Source organism: Rhea pennata, chromosome Z, assembly GCF_028389875.1.
Source record: "Rhea pennata isolate bPtePen1 chromosome Z, bPtePen1.pri, whole genome shotgun sequence".
Lineage (NCBI taxonomy): Eukaryota > Metazoa > Chordata > Aves > Rheiformes > Rheidae > Rhea > Rhea pennata.
Window position 1 is genome coordinate 52,799,139 of NC_084702.1, and position 14,632 is coordinate 52,813,770.

The 14,632-nt window shown below is 39.9% G+C and overlaps 1 protein-coding gene across 1 annotated transcript in view; it reads right to left on the reverse strand.

Moving 5' to 3' along the window:
- Window positions 1-10,825: 10,825 nt before the first annotated feature.
- The window catches only part of VCAN (versican), a 103,446-nt gene continuing 99,639 nt past the window's right edge, over window positions 10,826-14,632 (reverse strand). The window contains exons 11-12 of the mRNA XM_062599602.1: window positions 14,003-14,185; window positions 10,826-13,540 (exon numbers count right to left, since the gene is read on the reverse strand). Coding sequence (XP_062455586.1) covers window positions 13,410-13,540; window positions 14,003-14,185 — 314 coding nt within the window. The 3' untranslated portion in view covers window positions 10,826-13,409. The remainder of the gene's footprint in view (window positions 13,541-14,002; window positions 14,186-14,632) is intronic.

The window sequence follows — 14,632 nt, forward strand, 5'->3', positions numbered from 1 at the left end:
TGGGTATCAATATAATGGCCACTACTATACAGAGGTATTGACATTTGTAATTTCAGTCCTTCTCAGTAAACAGGGTAAGTAAATAAAGCAAAGAGAAGAAAATTTCAGAGGTTCCTAAAAGAATTATGGGCAGAAGACTTGCTGAAAGCAAATAGTAGTTGTGCTCCTAAATCCTCCCAATGCTTTTGTAAGCCTGCCCCTGGCTTTTCACTTTTCACCTGGTATCCTGCTTCGCTTATTGTCAGGGGAAAAAGTAGAATTTGCAAGAAGTCTTTCCTTTTGGCTGACTGATACTGCAGGAAAAAAGGAATATGCTTTTAATCACATGGTGCATGGTGTCCACTTGAAATAGTATTTCTAGTTTAAGATTAGATCTGCTATTTTAGCCATGGTGGTCTAAGATTATAATAAAAGGCAAAGGATACAGGAAGATACAATCTCTTATTCAACCAACTGATACAGTTTGGGAAAAAGACATTTTTATAGAGATGGAAAATGAAGTTCTCTTAGTCTTCTGGTCTAAGAGGAAAGCTGAAAAAATTGCTGGGGTTGTAATGTTCCCCTCCTCCCAAAAAGCAAATAATAGTTATGTCAAACGGAAGAGATTTGACTTGTATATCCATGTTAAATTTTGCAGTCATCTCATACTTGAAAAAGATATCATATAAAGGCACTGTAAAATTCAAGGATATTCCCGGTCCATGTAAGAATATCTGTGGAGAAAGGATGCAGAGTATTTCCTTTATAAGAAACCATCAGTTCATAGGCCAGAGGATGTTATTCTTTCTTACAAACTGGATCAATTAACAGATGGAGTATTTGAGACTGATTTGGCCTGACATTACTAGAAGCCAAATCAAATTGTGAGAAAGACACCTCATATTGCAAAGGATGTTAACAAGTCAGAGAGATGGTTAAAATAATGCTTCCCGTATTCAACTACTAACAGGAAATAAAAATGCCAGTGAATCAGAGCAAATACCAAAGAAACTAATTTAGAAAGTCTTGACAAATTTTAACTGATATTTTAAGTCAAAACACCCCATCATAGTGAATTATTAAGGCTATCAATTTAGAGTCTTGAGGGCAGAAGGACAGACCCTTTCGTGCCAACAGCTTATAAGCTGCTTGAGCTAAAGACAATTAAGCCTGAAGCATTTATGGAAGATGCACACAACAGGAAAGCAGAAATCCTAGACAACAACTTCAAACACTTCTCCCCACGGCCATGAACAGAGGATGTTACATCTCAACCAGCAAGAGCTGCCAGGCTGCCAAGGTAGGAGCCAAGCCTCATCTGGGTTGGGGTCACCTACCACAACCTTACCCGTGGCAATGGAGAAGAGAGAAGAAAAAGGACCCTCTACCAGAAGAGCAGACAGATGATGCAGAAGCTTTGCTGCATTGCCTGACCAAGCAATCAAAAACATGAGATTAGGAAACCATGAGCATTTGGAGCCAAAAATTAGAGTCACCATCATCAACTTATCTCTGTCTTCAGCATTAACCATTAACTAAAGCATGCAAATAGCAGTTTGGTTGGTATTCACCATTATTGACTACATTTGATTAAAGGAAAAAAAAATAGATGCGCACACATGCTATATATATATATATATATATAAAAAACCCTTGAATCAGTGGACACTGAACCTCTGGTAGGATCTCTTAAATTACAAAAAGGATTCTATATACTATTTAGAAAAGGTGTATCTCCAGTCTATCCTGGGTAGCTTTGACAAGGAAACAACTTTATTTGCTACAAGTATTTCAGAGCATTTAGCTTTATTGCTTCTCAAACAACTAAAGACGAATTAGAGGAATATGTCATGTCTCACTATACATAAAGGAATCATAATGTGCAGCCAATTTAATGTAAAAATAATGAAATTCTCTTCTTCCTAGATTCCTGTATAAATATACACATAATAATTTTGTCATATATTTTTTCCTCACTGTCAATCAACCAGCCTCCCACTGAGGAAGTGTGCCAGCCATTATTCTTTGGCATTTAACATGCTCACTCCTCTACAGTGCTACAATACCCTTTGGCATGCTTGCCTGCTTTTTCCTCTCCTACCCTGGGAGCAGCAAACCTTGCTTCTGAAATTTGTATCTCTTTTATAGGCAGCTGCATTTCGTGCATAAAGTAATTAAGATTTTCAGGAATGCATAGCTCATCTGAACTTTGCTCCCAGATAAAACCCCCAGAGCTGTCAAGGGGAACAGGTCAGCGCTAAGTACTGCTATAAGTTCTTCTCAAACACATTATGAAAATTATATAAATACACACACACACACCCTCTGGTCAACCTCCCGAAGTCGGGTGTCAGCTGCCCTTTTATGTCTGAAGGGAAAAGGCCTTGTGTGTGTTCTGGGATGTTTCTTAAGCTTGATGAAACGGTCCTTAAGTTGACCTTGTTGTTACTTTCATAAAACTCACAGGCAACAGAAAAATAACCTGACATTTCAGGGTCATTTTTTTTACCCAGACAGAGCTGTGAGCTTTGCTGCAATACCAAATTACATATCCATCTACAATATTTCTGATATAGTACCTGACTTATCTCAGCCTCCACTTCTGCTTTCAAAGGGGTATTGGTGGCTTCTGCAAAATACATGTCCTAGAAGCTGAAGTTGGATTGTGCTTCAGCAGTAAATCAAGTTTCTTCATGATACTACTTCTATTTAAATGTTTGAGGTCACAGATCCAACATTTTATAGCTACATTCTTCAATTTTGAACCTGCTCCTAAACATGAGCAAAACATGAACATTTCATTATTTGTTTATTTAGTTGCCTTTATATTGGTAAACACTGCCTAGGAGGATAATGTTAATTACATTATGTACTAAGATACTTATTACATTAATAAATATTAGAGAAAAGCTTCAAATCCTGGATGTACTGAACCTTTAGTATTGAAAACTAGTTCACACAAGCCAAACTCTACTTAAAGAAAATGTACAAAGAGCTGCTGGGCAGTGAAGCCTTGTAAGATCAAGTTCTTCATGATTTGTAGGTAATCTTATTAAAATAATAATTCAAGGGTGCGAATAAGACTCCTTCAAATAAGGCTCCTTCATATTTAACTCCCTGACAGACTGTATCTCCCAAATACTAGGCAGCTATGCATCCGCTGCAGGAAGGGTACAAAAAAATTAATTGGCTTCTGCTGTTGTCATTCTCTTAGATATTTCATCCAAATATGTTTGGCCCTAGGGCACAACTAGATGGATTTAATTCTTTGTGTGTGTGAAACTGCAAAAGTAATAAACTTTAATAAAATCCATGTACTGCAATACTTCTTGGATCTTATCTCATTCTTGGATGCAGAGAGGCTGCTCTTGGAAGGAGGCTTGCTAACATCCATCAAGACTTATTCCCACACAACAATATTTTTTTCCTTAATATTTCCCTATTCTCTTGCTATTCTTCCTTATCTGGTCATGCTATATATACACATATGTTTGAAATATTCATGCCAGAACTGATATTTCTCCACATTGTTAAGGTGAGGCTGAAATAAATGATTCTTTCAGTCTGTGTTTGCTGGTACAACACTAGCATCTATTATCATCCACTGTTAAATTTAGACAGTGGCAGTTGCTTTCCCCCCATAACTTCCTTGCATCAAGGTGGGGGTCCCACACAGCATTTATACAGCACCTGGACCTCTTCCTGCTCATTGAGAGTCAGAAGTATGGAGGGAACACAGCTTCTCGCAACCACCAGCATTGGTTTTGGTGCCCATGGGTGGTACAAGCTGCCCCCTTGGCGAGGGCAGTCAAGCCCCAGGACAGCAGCCTCCCAGCTGCCATGTGTCCCACCACTGCCCAGCTGGGCCCCCAGCAGGGTGCACATCCAGGTTTGCACCAGGCCTTGATCACATCACCACTTGAGTCCAATAAGCTTAGGAATGACTGCCAAAGCTGATCCTGAATTCTTTGTAATTAAAAGTAACCCATCTAAAGTTGTGTGGTTATGATAAGCTTGGATTGTACTGACAGCTACAAGTGTTTATAAAACTAAATTATTTCAAATGGGTATAAGTCCTGGATTTGACTCAAGAAGGTCCCGTTTTTCCTTCAGCTGTACAATTAAACTCCAGTTTATGCAAATACATATTCTGGTCTGAGTTTCCAGTGGTTTTGTTTACTACCTCCACAGAACAAGATCAGAACGAGTTACTGGCACCAGAGTCCTCTGCCCCCCTCCTCCTTAAGAGGGAGCCCTCCTGATATTGATCTTGCACAGTCCCTTAGACAAGTCTGCGTGCCTTGATGCAGAGATCCTCCAGTCCCACACTGTGGAGCATTTAAGTGTGCTGGAATACTCTGCTAATGACCTGGTGAACTGGCTGTACCACAACCTTCATGCTTCTTCCTGAGACTCCTTACTGAGTAATCCTATACTCAGATTGTGCAGAAACACAAAAGTGGGTGAACACACACACACACACAAAAAAAAAAAAAAAAAAAAAAAAAAAAAAAAAAAAAACACACTTGGAAAAAATTGCAAAGAGGTGGTCAAGCTGTCAACGCTCTCCACTAACCATTACTTCTACCTTATGCCACAGAATGGATCATAGCAAAACTTCCATTGAAAGAGTCTATAGTTGGAAAGAGGCAATATAATTGATGAAAAGTGATTTAGATTTCTCCAACTAATATAAAAAACCTAAGATTCCATTTATCACTCACTGAATCCATTCTTAAAACATGTGAGTAGACAGATAGACAAAGATTCATTAAGAAAAAAAACACACATCAGGAGATACATGTATGTGTATCACCATAAGACAAAATTTCCAAAGATCTGTCAGCATTTATGAATCTTTAGCAAGCTGAACATCATTAACTAATTTATCCTACTTCATGGAGGAGATGGAGATCTGCTGACATATGCTGAAAATTATTGCATTTTTAACTTTTCCTTGGACTCTCAAGGGGAAAAGCAGCCCTGCAGGGAAAGCAGGAGGTCTGGTGTGTAATGGCACATGGCAAGGACACCCTGGATTTCCTCGTACTGGGCTGGCACAGGCCCCTGGTGTGCTCCAGCACCACGATAGCCCCCACCACCCCCCTGCTTTCTCCCTCCTCTCTGTCCAGGCTCTCGCCACCCTGCGAGGCCAGGATGGCACAGCCCCTGCTGCCCGTTGGGGACCGTGGTGCCGCTGCTCCCCGGCTGCAAGTCTGGCAGCAGCAGCACGGGAGCCTCCCCAGCACCGCAGCCTGTCAGAGATTAAAGCGCTGCTGGGAGCCAGGGCAAGGGAGAAAGGATGGGAGTTTTGCAGTGTTGTTAGTCCCTCCTTAGGCTAGTCCTGATGCCCTTTAAACTCTGCCTTGGATACACCCTTTTGAGTCAACGAAAATAAAAACATTGGATTCCGCCACTCTCCCTCCCGAAAAATGAGATTTCTGTTATATAAGGCAATAAAGCATTGTCCTGAAAGGTAAATGTACTTCTCCAATTATGTTAGCGACTACCCAGTATGCTCTAAAGAAAGGGCAAAAGACTTGCAGACTAAATTCCAAGGTTTTTCCTAACTTTCACATTTGAAATCTCTTCTGCAAGAGGAATCCTGTATTCAAGAATGACAGTAAGTGATTCAGGATTATTTTTAGAAGACATTTCACTTAATCAATATGTTGATGTTGTTCAGGTATCCTGAAAAATCTTTTCCTATCTCCATTGCCTGTCATTTTAAATTCAAATGTTTGGCCTTACAAGTACAAACAGCTGTTCTTAACAATTTTCCAGGACTGGAAAGTCATGGAAAATATAGCCCACTTGTACAAACACAGACTAACAGTCTGTATTAGCAATAATCCTGTAAGATTATAGAAGCTTTTTAAAAGCAAAAATACTTGAACCATAGAGCATAAACAAGAACAATGTTACCAAAGACCACACATATTAGACTTCTTAATAGTAAACTACAATAGCCTATGTTTTGTGTTATATCTAGCTATTATACTGATACACATTCAGTGAGGATGGCAGTCTGGTCTCTCTTGTGAAATACCAGATGGCCTGGTTGGTATAAATTCTTCTCCAATGCAAAGCTAACACAGATCAATTTTCCATTTTCAAACCAGTATCTATGCTCTTTTCCCCTCATTCTTCCTGTATTTCTCTCTCAGACCTAGTAATTCCCTTTGATAACAGTATTATTTTCTGACGATTGTCTCTTTGTACTCTGCCTGACCAAATGGCAGTGGGCGCACGAGGAGGGAGAGCCAGGCTGCTGGCACTGCAGGGACACAGGGACACACTGTCACAACATGTTCCACTCTTATATTTCTCCCTAAGCATCTGCCACTAGTCACTGTCAGCAACAAACCTGTGCGAGCAGATGGACCTTGGCTCTGGCACCCTACAGCTATTCTTGCAAAGACACCAAACGAAGGTTGTTTTCACAGCCCAGTTGGTTTGGTACCTTGAATCACTCAAGTACTAGATGTGGGATCCCCTTTGTACCCTGAGCGTGACCTGCTCAACCTATCAAGAGGAAAAGATATTTATTTTCCCCAAAAGCAAAGAAAAGTTGCTGAGGTGTGCAGCGCAGGAACCACTGACTACAGAGCCCCACCAGAGACCGTGGAGGTAGTGTAGCATTACAGGGCTGTTTCTCAGCTGTCCACTTGACCGCAAACTCAGGGAGAACCAATGCAAACATATCAGCCTTGTATCATCATTAGTTTTCAAACTGCAGATAACTAGCTTGGCCACAGCTTTTCCCCTGCCAGTTTGGGTATGGGCAGACTTTAAGCACTGGGACTTTGTGCAAAGAGGAAACTCAGTGCTGAGGCAAATGGAGCAAGCTGATGCCCTACTTCAGCTTGTCCCTTTGACACCACCTCACTCTGCCCATTTGCCCATCTCTCAAAATCCTGATAGTCAACCCTAAGGTTTAGCCCTCTCTCTCAAGGAAATGTAACACTAAGGGAAATATTTATATTTTTCACTTTCCCTTTCACGCATGCACAAGTCCTAAATCAGTGAGACTGCACTTGCCCAAGCCCTATTCTGTCAGTGGTTGTAGCTGTCTTACCACATGCCTGGTATGATTTGGAGCTCAGAAGTTGATTATTTCATTAACACAGCACACATTGCCATTCACAGGCCTTTTAAGAAGGGATGTTAACCCCAGCTTGGCACTCTCACTTGCAGCACCCTGGACGCGGCTGTCTCTGCGCACACACAGGTGGTGTGGAAGCGGCCGAGCCAAGCCACACAACCTGGGCTTGCTTCTTCTCTCACCGAGACATCCGTATGGGTTGAGTACTGGGAAGGGTCGCTTGCCCTGTTAATCTACAACACACGGTACTAAGACATGATCTGAGCACATCTAAAAGCTGCCGTAGTTAAAGAGCAAGTTGCAGTAGAAAAACATACAATTTTCATTATCAAAGGAATTATTCAGGAAGCAAGTAATACTGTCAAAGAATATCTGTTGCTTTTTTCCTTTTTTAAGCTTACTAAAAATATTAACAAAGACATAGTACATGAATGATCCAAAGGATTGTTTCAGTCTCTGGAAAGACCAGACTGCCTGGGATCCAAGCGCCTTTGGAATCAAAGCTTCTATTGACTTCTTAGCAAAGTCCCATATCCTTAACTTGTGAAGAAATGGGACCCTTAGGGAACATAGTTACATATTCTGGCTCTGCTATAGACCTCTGTCTCCTCTGCCAAGACACTGAGCTATATAATTCTCTACCATATATGAACAATTATTTTAAAGTAATACCCTGACCATTGTAGTTTAGGAAATCCAGGATTTAAATTGCCAGACTGCTGCTACTGGAGATAACCACACCTTTTATTCTCTTTCCTAAACTGATTACCTCCTACCTTAAATTAGTTAGGACTTGCACCTTCACAGAACTTTTTACTACTACATGATGCAACTTCTAGAGCTTGAAACCAGAAGCAGTGTAATTGTTGTGCAAAGTCCCGGTATCAATCCAGGGCCACAGTCCATGTTTTACCTTGCTTTTGACTTCTCCATTCTTCTAGTCAGTCTAGAAGCATATCTCATGACCAGTTCCAGCCTGAAGTCATTTCTCCTGGCTATTAGTAGCCAGAATTCCAGAGCAGCTTTCACAGCATCACGTAGCATAAATCCGTTCCCATCACTGCAAGAAACTCCTCACTGACACATCCCAAAGTCTTATTTTACTTTATCTGTATTTAAACAGTAACTTAGCCTCTGAAGCAGTAACAGCTAATGGTTTCCCTACTTGGAACACATTTCTTTTTCATGAGAACCTAAATTTGCATCAGATGATGCTTTGCAGGCTCTTAAATTTCATTCCTTTACTACTGCTTGAGTGTTCAAATCATACTTTTTTCCTGCACGGTGTTTCTGCTCTTCTTATAAACGACTCTACTTTTCAATTTTACATCATCAACAGCTTTATGTGGCTTGTTTGTGAGTCACAGCTTTTGTTCATACTTAGTCTAAACATCATTTGTATCCCTTTTATGTCTTGTCAGGGAAAATAGAGTACCATAGGAGACCTACAGACATTACTGCTTACAATAAATAATACAATGAAAAGTTTTATCTCTGACCATTCCTCTTTGGATACGATGAAACTACACTAAGCCCAGAGATTTTTCCAGCCATTTTTGATATGCAAACCCTTCATCATTTCCTGATGAAGCAGTAGTTTTCTATACAAAGAGCTAAAGCCTACAGAGAGGCTTGAGTCATCTTCCACCTTGGGTGGTCAGGACCCGCAGGAATCCACAGATTAGGCATTGCTAGCCTTTTAATTAAACTAAAAACACAATCACCTTTTTCTCTTCCTGCTATCTAGACTGAGCCTAGACCTGCTTCTTGCTATGAGTGTGCACCACCCTGCCTCTGAATCCCACCAAAGCAAATGGAGTTACTCAGAAGCCCTAGGAGTAACCTCTACAGCTCCTGGCCAGGGATGGAGTTGAGCAAAAAAAATCATCTGAGAGGCTTTTTGCACATGCAATAGTGGGAAGACTTCTTTTTTTGTGTGTGTGGAGGAGGTGAGAGGCATTTAACAGACACCACTCTAGCAGAGAAAAAAAAAACATAACACTCCTGAATGCAAAAGTCACTCTACAAAATGAAAATATGAAATACACACTGAAAGTAAAACTTACTAGAGCAGCAAAGCATGGATCTTCACAGAGGATCTAATTATAAATTATATCCACATAATTATAGCCATAAATATATCCACAAGTCACACTCTCAAGACTGCTACCCTAATCCAGGCTTTCAGAAGCTACATAATAGCACTTAAATTAGTAGCTCCTCCTCCTCTTCCTGCCCTTCCTCCCCAATCACCTCAAGCTGCTGTGCTACTGGGCCTTTTACAGCTCCAACTCGCAGCAGCTGCTGCAGCTCCAGCCTCCTGCTGTCAAGGAAATGTCACTACATGTGTGTGTTGGCTTCTGCATATGCTCAGTGCAAGTACTTTGATTGCTGGAATGAATTGCTGACCTGGACCCTAACTGTACCCAAATGTTGAGCCTTAGACAACATTCCTCCAGCCACTGCCTCAGAAACAAATTTCTCACTGCAAAGGTCTCTTTGCAGGCTCCCCTTTCCTTTGGCAGCCCCTTGCCAGTCCCTTTGTATCTCGCTGACCTACCTGTCGCATTTCCAGAAATGCATATTTTCTCCCACATGGCTCTTCCATCCTGAGTCTCTGATGAGATCTTAACTCCATCGACCTCTCAGGCAGCCCAGGAGCTCTTGTTGAAACCAGTGTCCCCTAAGAAGATCTGCCGTAAGGAGAGATCTGTTCTTTCCTACGTTCAGAAAGACGTGCATCTCTCAGGGCCTAGTTAGAATACAGGAACGTTTCCAAAAAGCAGTGTGCTCTCTGGCCACTGGGAGACTCTACGCTGCAATAGGCGGCCTGATTTAGGCTGATTCTGTGCAGCAGTAACCTCTGCCAGATGTGAACCCCACCAGCTGAGGTACGCACCACGAAGTCAAATACCGCCGGTTCCTGACGGGGCAGGAAGATGCTCGGAATAAGAGCCATTCTGCTCGGATATTCATGGGCACGTAAAATGCAGCTGCTCCCCGTGGCACTCTCCGCTCTGCGCACAGCCCTGTGGCCTGAGCCTAGTTGGATCCAAATACCGCACGTGCTGCCAGCAAGCCACGAATGCACAGGGGAGGGCTCAGTTCCTTTAAGCTAATGCCTTTCATCAGTGACACCCCGTTCTTCTCCGACCTCTCCAGCTCCTCATCTATAACTGTTTTGGCATCTTATTAAATGGCAGAAAGTGGGCTAGTAGACAGAAAAAGCTAATACTTACAAGACAGGGGATTAAAACAAGAATACTACTCTGCTATTTGTCTTTTCTGTGTTTGAAATTCACGGTCTAAACCAAACTCTTCTATCTCTGCAGCAGATAGAGGATAGCTAAAAAAAATAAAAGGAAGTTGAACAGAATATTGAACAAATTTGGAAGGCAAGAAAATAGAGCTAAGGAACATTCATTTGAAAAAAATCTGTATTTCAATCTCTGACTTAATATTCTGTTCCTACACTCTAATCCCAATACACTTTTGTAAACTAGAGCTCAGCGATGCTGTGTGCAAGTGAATCATGTCACTGTTGTGGCAATGAATGCCCTGTCTCCTTTCTGGCAGGTTAACACACCAGACCTAACTGCACAGCAGTTCTGGGATGTGAACAGCGGCATTCTAGTAGTGGGTTAGTACTGGACCATTTGGGATTTAAATCAGTATTAAAAAAAATCTCCAGAGCTGAAGAAAGTTCCATTCTCTGTCTAAATAAACAAGCATGGGTAACAGTTTGTTTTTTAACAAGGAATGTTGTCAGTCCTATTTTATTATGAGTAATAGGAAAAGGAGGTGAAAAAAAAATCAATATAAGCACTGTATCTAACCTATTTAAACTACAATCACAATGTTATCTGAATGCCTTACAATATTGTTCAAATCCAACAAGTAGACAAGAAAACAGCAAATCTATGCAGGGTTTTTTATACATATGGTGAGAAAGTTTGCAAAGTGTTAAAATATATTTTCTGTTCTGTATGTTTTGGTACAAGGAAGTGATGTGTAGAATACTATATATTTATGAACAGAGCCTTGACTTATACAAGCAATAATTGACTTCAAAGCACACACTGTAGATCTTAAAATACCACTCCCAAATCCCTTACAGTTACTCGTATAAAGTCAAATCCAGCACCAACTAAAGTTCAGCCAGCTGATTCTCTTTGATTCCAGTGGGCATTAGACTAAGCCCATAATAACTGTGAAGTACCTGACAGTTGCTCATCCACGATGATCTAATTGTATTCATATGGAAAAATCACATTGCATAGATTTAAACAGGAAGACATGCAATAACAAGACAAGTCACAGTATAGCAAAACCTTGTTTCTTTGGTGAAACAGAAGCAGATAAAAAAGTTACAAAGATTTTAGACTTTCATTCACAAAAAAAACCAGACATTCACATTATACACTATACAAGATATAATATAAATAGAGAAAAGTATTATGTGCATTGTTTGGGGGGTGGGGAACAAACCGGCCAACACAGTGACGCTTTGCCGTGGAGAACGCACAAAAACCGGTGGAGCGGTCACTGGAGTGCCGGAGGAGATGCTGGCAGGAACTGTAATTTCTGTACCTGGAGAGCTAGGCAAGATCGTGAGCAGCTCTGCCTCATACAAACTCTTACATGTTGGCTGGGTTTTCAGTTCTTCTCCTTTCCTTTCCAGCTTTTTGCATCATTTCCCCACATTAACACAAAGGCATAAACCTCCCATTTATGTTTGTATTTGTAACGTTATTTTAAAAGGGGTATCACAGGGAACTTACTGGGGCTTTTCTTACATTTCTTTTCCCGTGCCAAAGGTGTGGAAGGCACTTTTCAGAAATAACCGTACACAGTCCTTTTTGTGGAGAGGTTATTTTAAACGTTACCTTCTACACTTACTGTACACATCCAGGTCAGTCATCGAGCTGACCAGGGTAAAAAATCATAATAGAAAACTCCTACATACACACTGCACCAACTACAATCTATAATCTCTTTGTGCACACACTTCTTTCTAGAAAGCCAAGATCCTGATTCTTCCGTAAGTCACACAGTTCTCACCCATCTAATTGCCAAACAAATGATCCGGTTTAGCAGGAATTTTGTTCTCCAGGGAAATAGCAGTTGAACTGAAAGATGGTTCCAAAAGTGGAGCTCAGGGGCTAATATGGCACTGGCAAGCTCTTTTAATCTTCTTTGCTTGGGTAAAATAACATCCAATAAATTAAATCAGTATGGCTTACTTCATTTATTTATGTACGCTTCACAGCTGCAGCATTCATACACAAACATTCATTACTTTATAAAAAGATTAAAAAATGGTTATATATACAAAATTATTTACTTTTTTGATTTTTGTTTGTTTTTTACAAAAAAAATTCTCAAACACTAGGTCTATCTCCATTTTAGAATGCAGAGACCTGTAATATAGACCTTGTGGTTAATGTTGTGAAAGTCAGGTTTTTTTCTTTTCTTTTTTTTTTTCCAAAAATGTGGACCTGGTTGATAAAGTTAATGTATTAGCACTTGGATTTTTACAGGCCCTCCTTGTCATATACAAGTCCTCCATGCAGTCCTTTCTCATGAGTGATGAAGCTGGAATGGAGAGCACAAAAAAGTTCCACATTGCAGTCCCTAGTTCATGCTTCATCCCACTTTACGTGCTAAGTTTAAACTTTGCATCATATTGACACAAACTGTACCTTGGATGGGAAATGGCACAGCTCCAATTAAAAAAAATAAAAAAAAAAAAAAAAAAAAAAAAAAAAGTCATGTAACTTGTGTGTTTATCTTCATCTGGTAATAGCAAGTCTCAGTCAATGCAGCTATTTCAACCATTTCCAGCCTAGGTGAATGACATAAAAACAATTTCATAAATGACTGAAGACCTCTGAGGCCGTTCTAACCATAAATATGCCTGAACTTAGTGTGACTTTTCATTTTATATACAGGATTTTAAAAACAACACACAATTGAACAACATTAAAATCATCTTATTTACACTTTCATTGGTGCTAAAATTGAATTGTTTAAATATTGCAGTAGGCTGGTATATATCATAAAATGGTCCACACTGATGGCATATAGAAAACTAATAATCCTTTTAAGCTGGAAATGGTTTTCTCTCCTTCCCACAAGCACCCTTCCACTATATTTTTTTTTTTTTTGAATTTTCTGATAAACACCATATTTTGCAAAATGCATTGTGAATACCGGAGTCCATAGTTTCAAAACAATTTGATAATACTCCTATAAGTGATAGAAAAGGCACAGAAAGTTAGGACTTTGGCTGAAATGGTGGAAATCCCTATTCACCATTTAGCGCTCAGCGTCTTGAGTCCTGCCACGTCCTGATCCAGCGATGATAGTGTTTTGATGAATTTAATGATGTTCCTTTTCCTGATGAAGAATGTTTATAGTAATATTTCTTAGAATAAGTCCTTTGGTATGTGGATGCTGCAAAGAAAAGGAAGAAAAAGAATATTTTTAAATGATTTGAGCCTAAAAGATGCTTACACTTCAGACTAAGGTTCCATTTATTGTTGATTAATTAGAGCATTAACAAATGAGTAACTGGTACTATAATCATGTCACAGACAGGGGAAGCATCTCTTACACATAGAAAACCTCTGCAGAAGGTGCTGGTAGTGTTATTAGGAACCTACTGATTTCAGGACTTTTATAAGAGTTGCTTACTTAAAAATATAATCCTAATGGCTACTTGTGACACCAGAAGATGAACATTTTCATTATTTTTGGAGGCCTGGCTGATTTTTTTTTTTAAGTGGCCAGTTTGCTATCATAATCTGGAATATCAAGCTTACTCTTCTCTTAAAATATGTATTCACTGCTTATTAATCCTTGCATTAATTATTCTGTTGTTCTGATCAAGCAGTGACTCCATTTCAAAGAACTTACGATTCATGCAAGTAATTTTAGGCATATCCCATCTTCCATTCCCTTGACACCGTATGGTTGGAATATGACGCTGGATGAAACCATCTTTGCAGTGATATCTAATAAGGGAGTTGATCTCATAACGAGGTTTCATCTTCCCAAAGGTCTTTGCATTTTCCACAACAGGAGGCTGACCACAGGCAACTGGGAAGAAAACAAAACAAAACTCAAAACATCAGTTTGTGAATACGCTTGTGAACGTGATACATTGATCTCTCAATCTTGGCTAAGGAAAGGTATCAAATGACTTCAGTAAGAATCTAAAGATGCATGGTCAAAGTAGGACAGGGAAAGCTGTTCTTTTCTGTAGTTCCCTGTTTTTTGTAAACCTAGTACAATAGCAATGGAAATTCCTAACAGTGTGGTAAGAATTTCCTTTCTGGTTTGAATTTCTGACATAGTTTTGAACCAAACTGGTTGGCATACTCACAAACAAAAAAAGATTTCACTGGAAAGCTGTAGAATCTGATAGTCAGTGAAATTATTACACGCTTTTTTAAAAAGTGTCATTTTCAAAACTTTTCATGTTTTCCTCAATGCCAGAATATGTAAAAACACTTAAAACTGATGGATCCATCAAGGTAGAGGGAA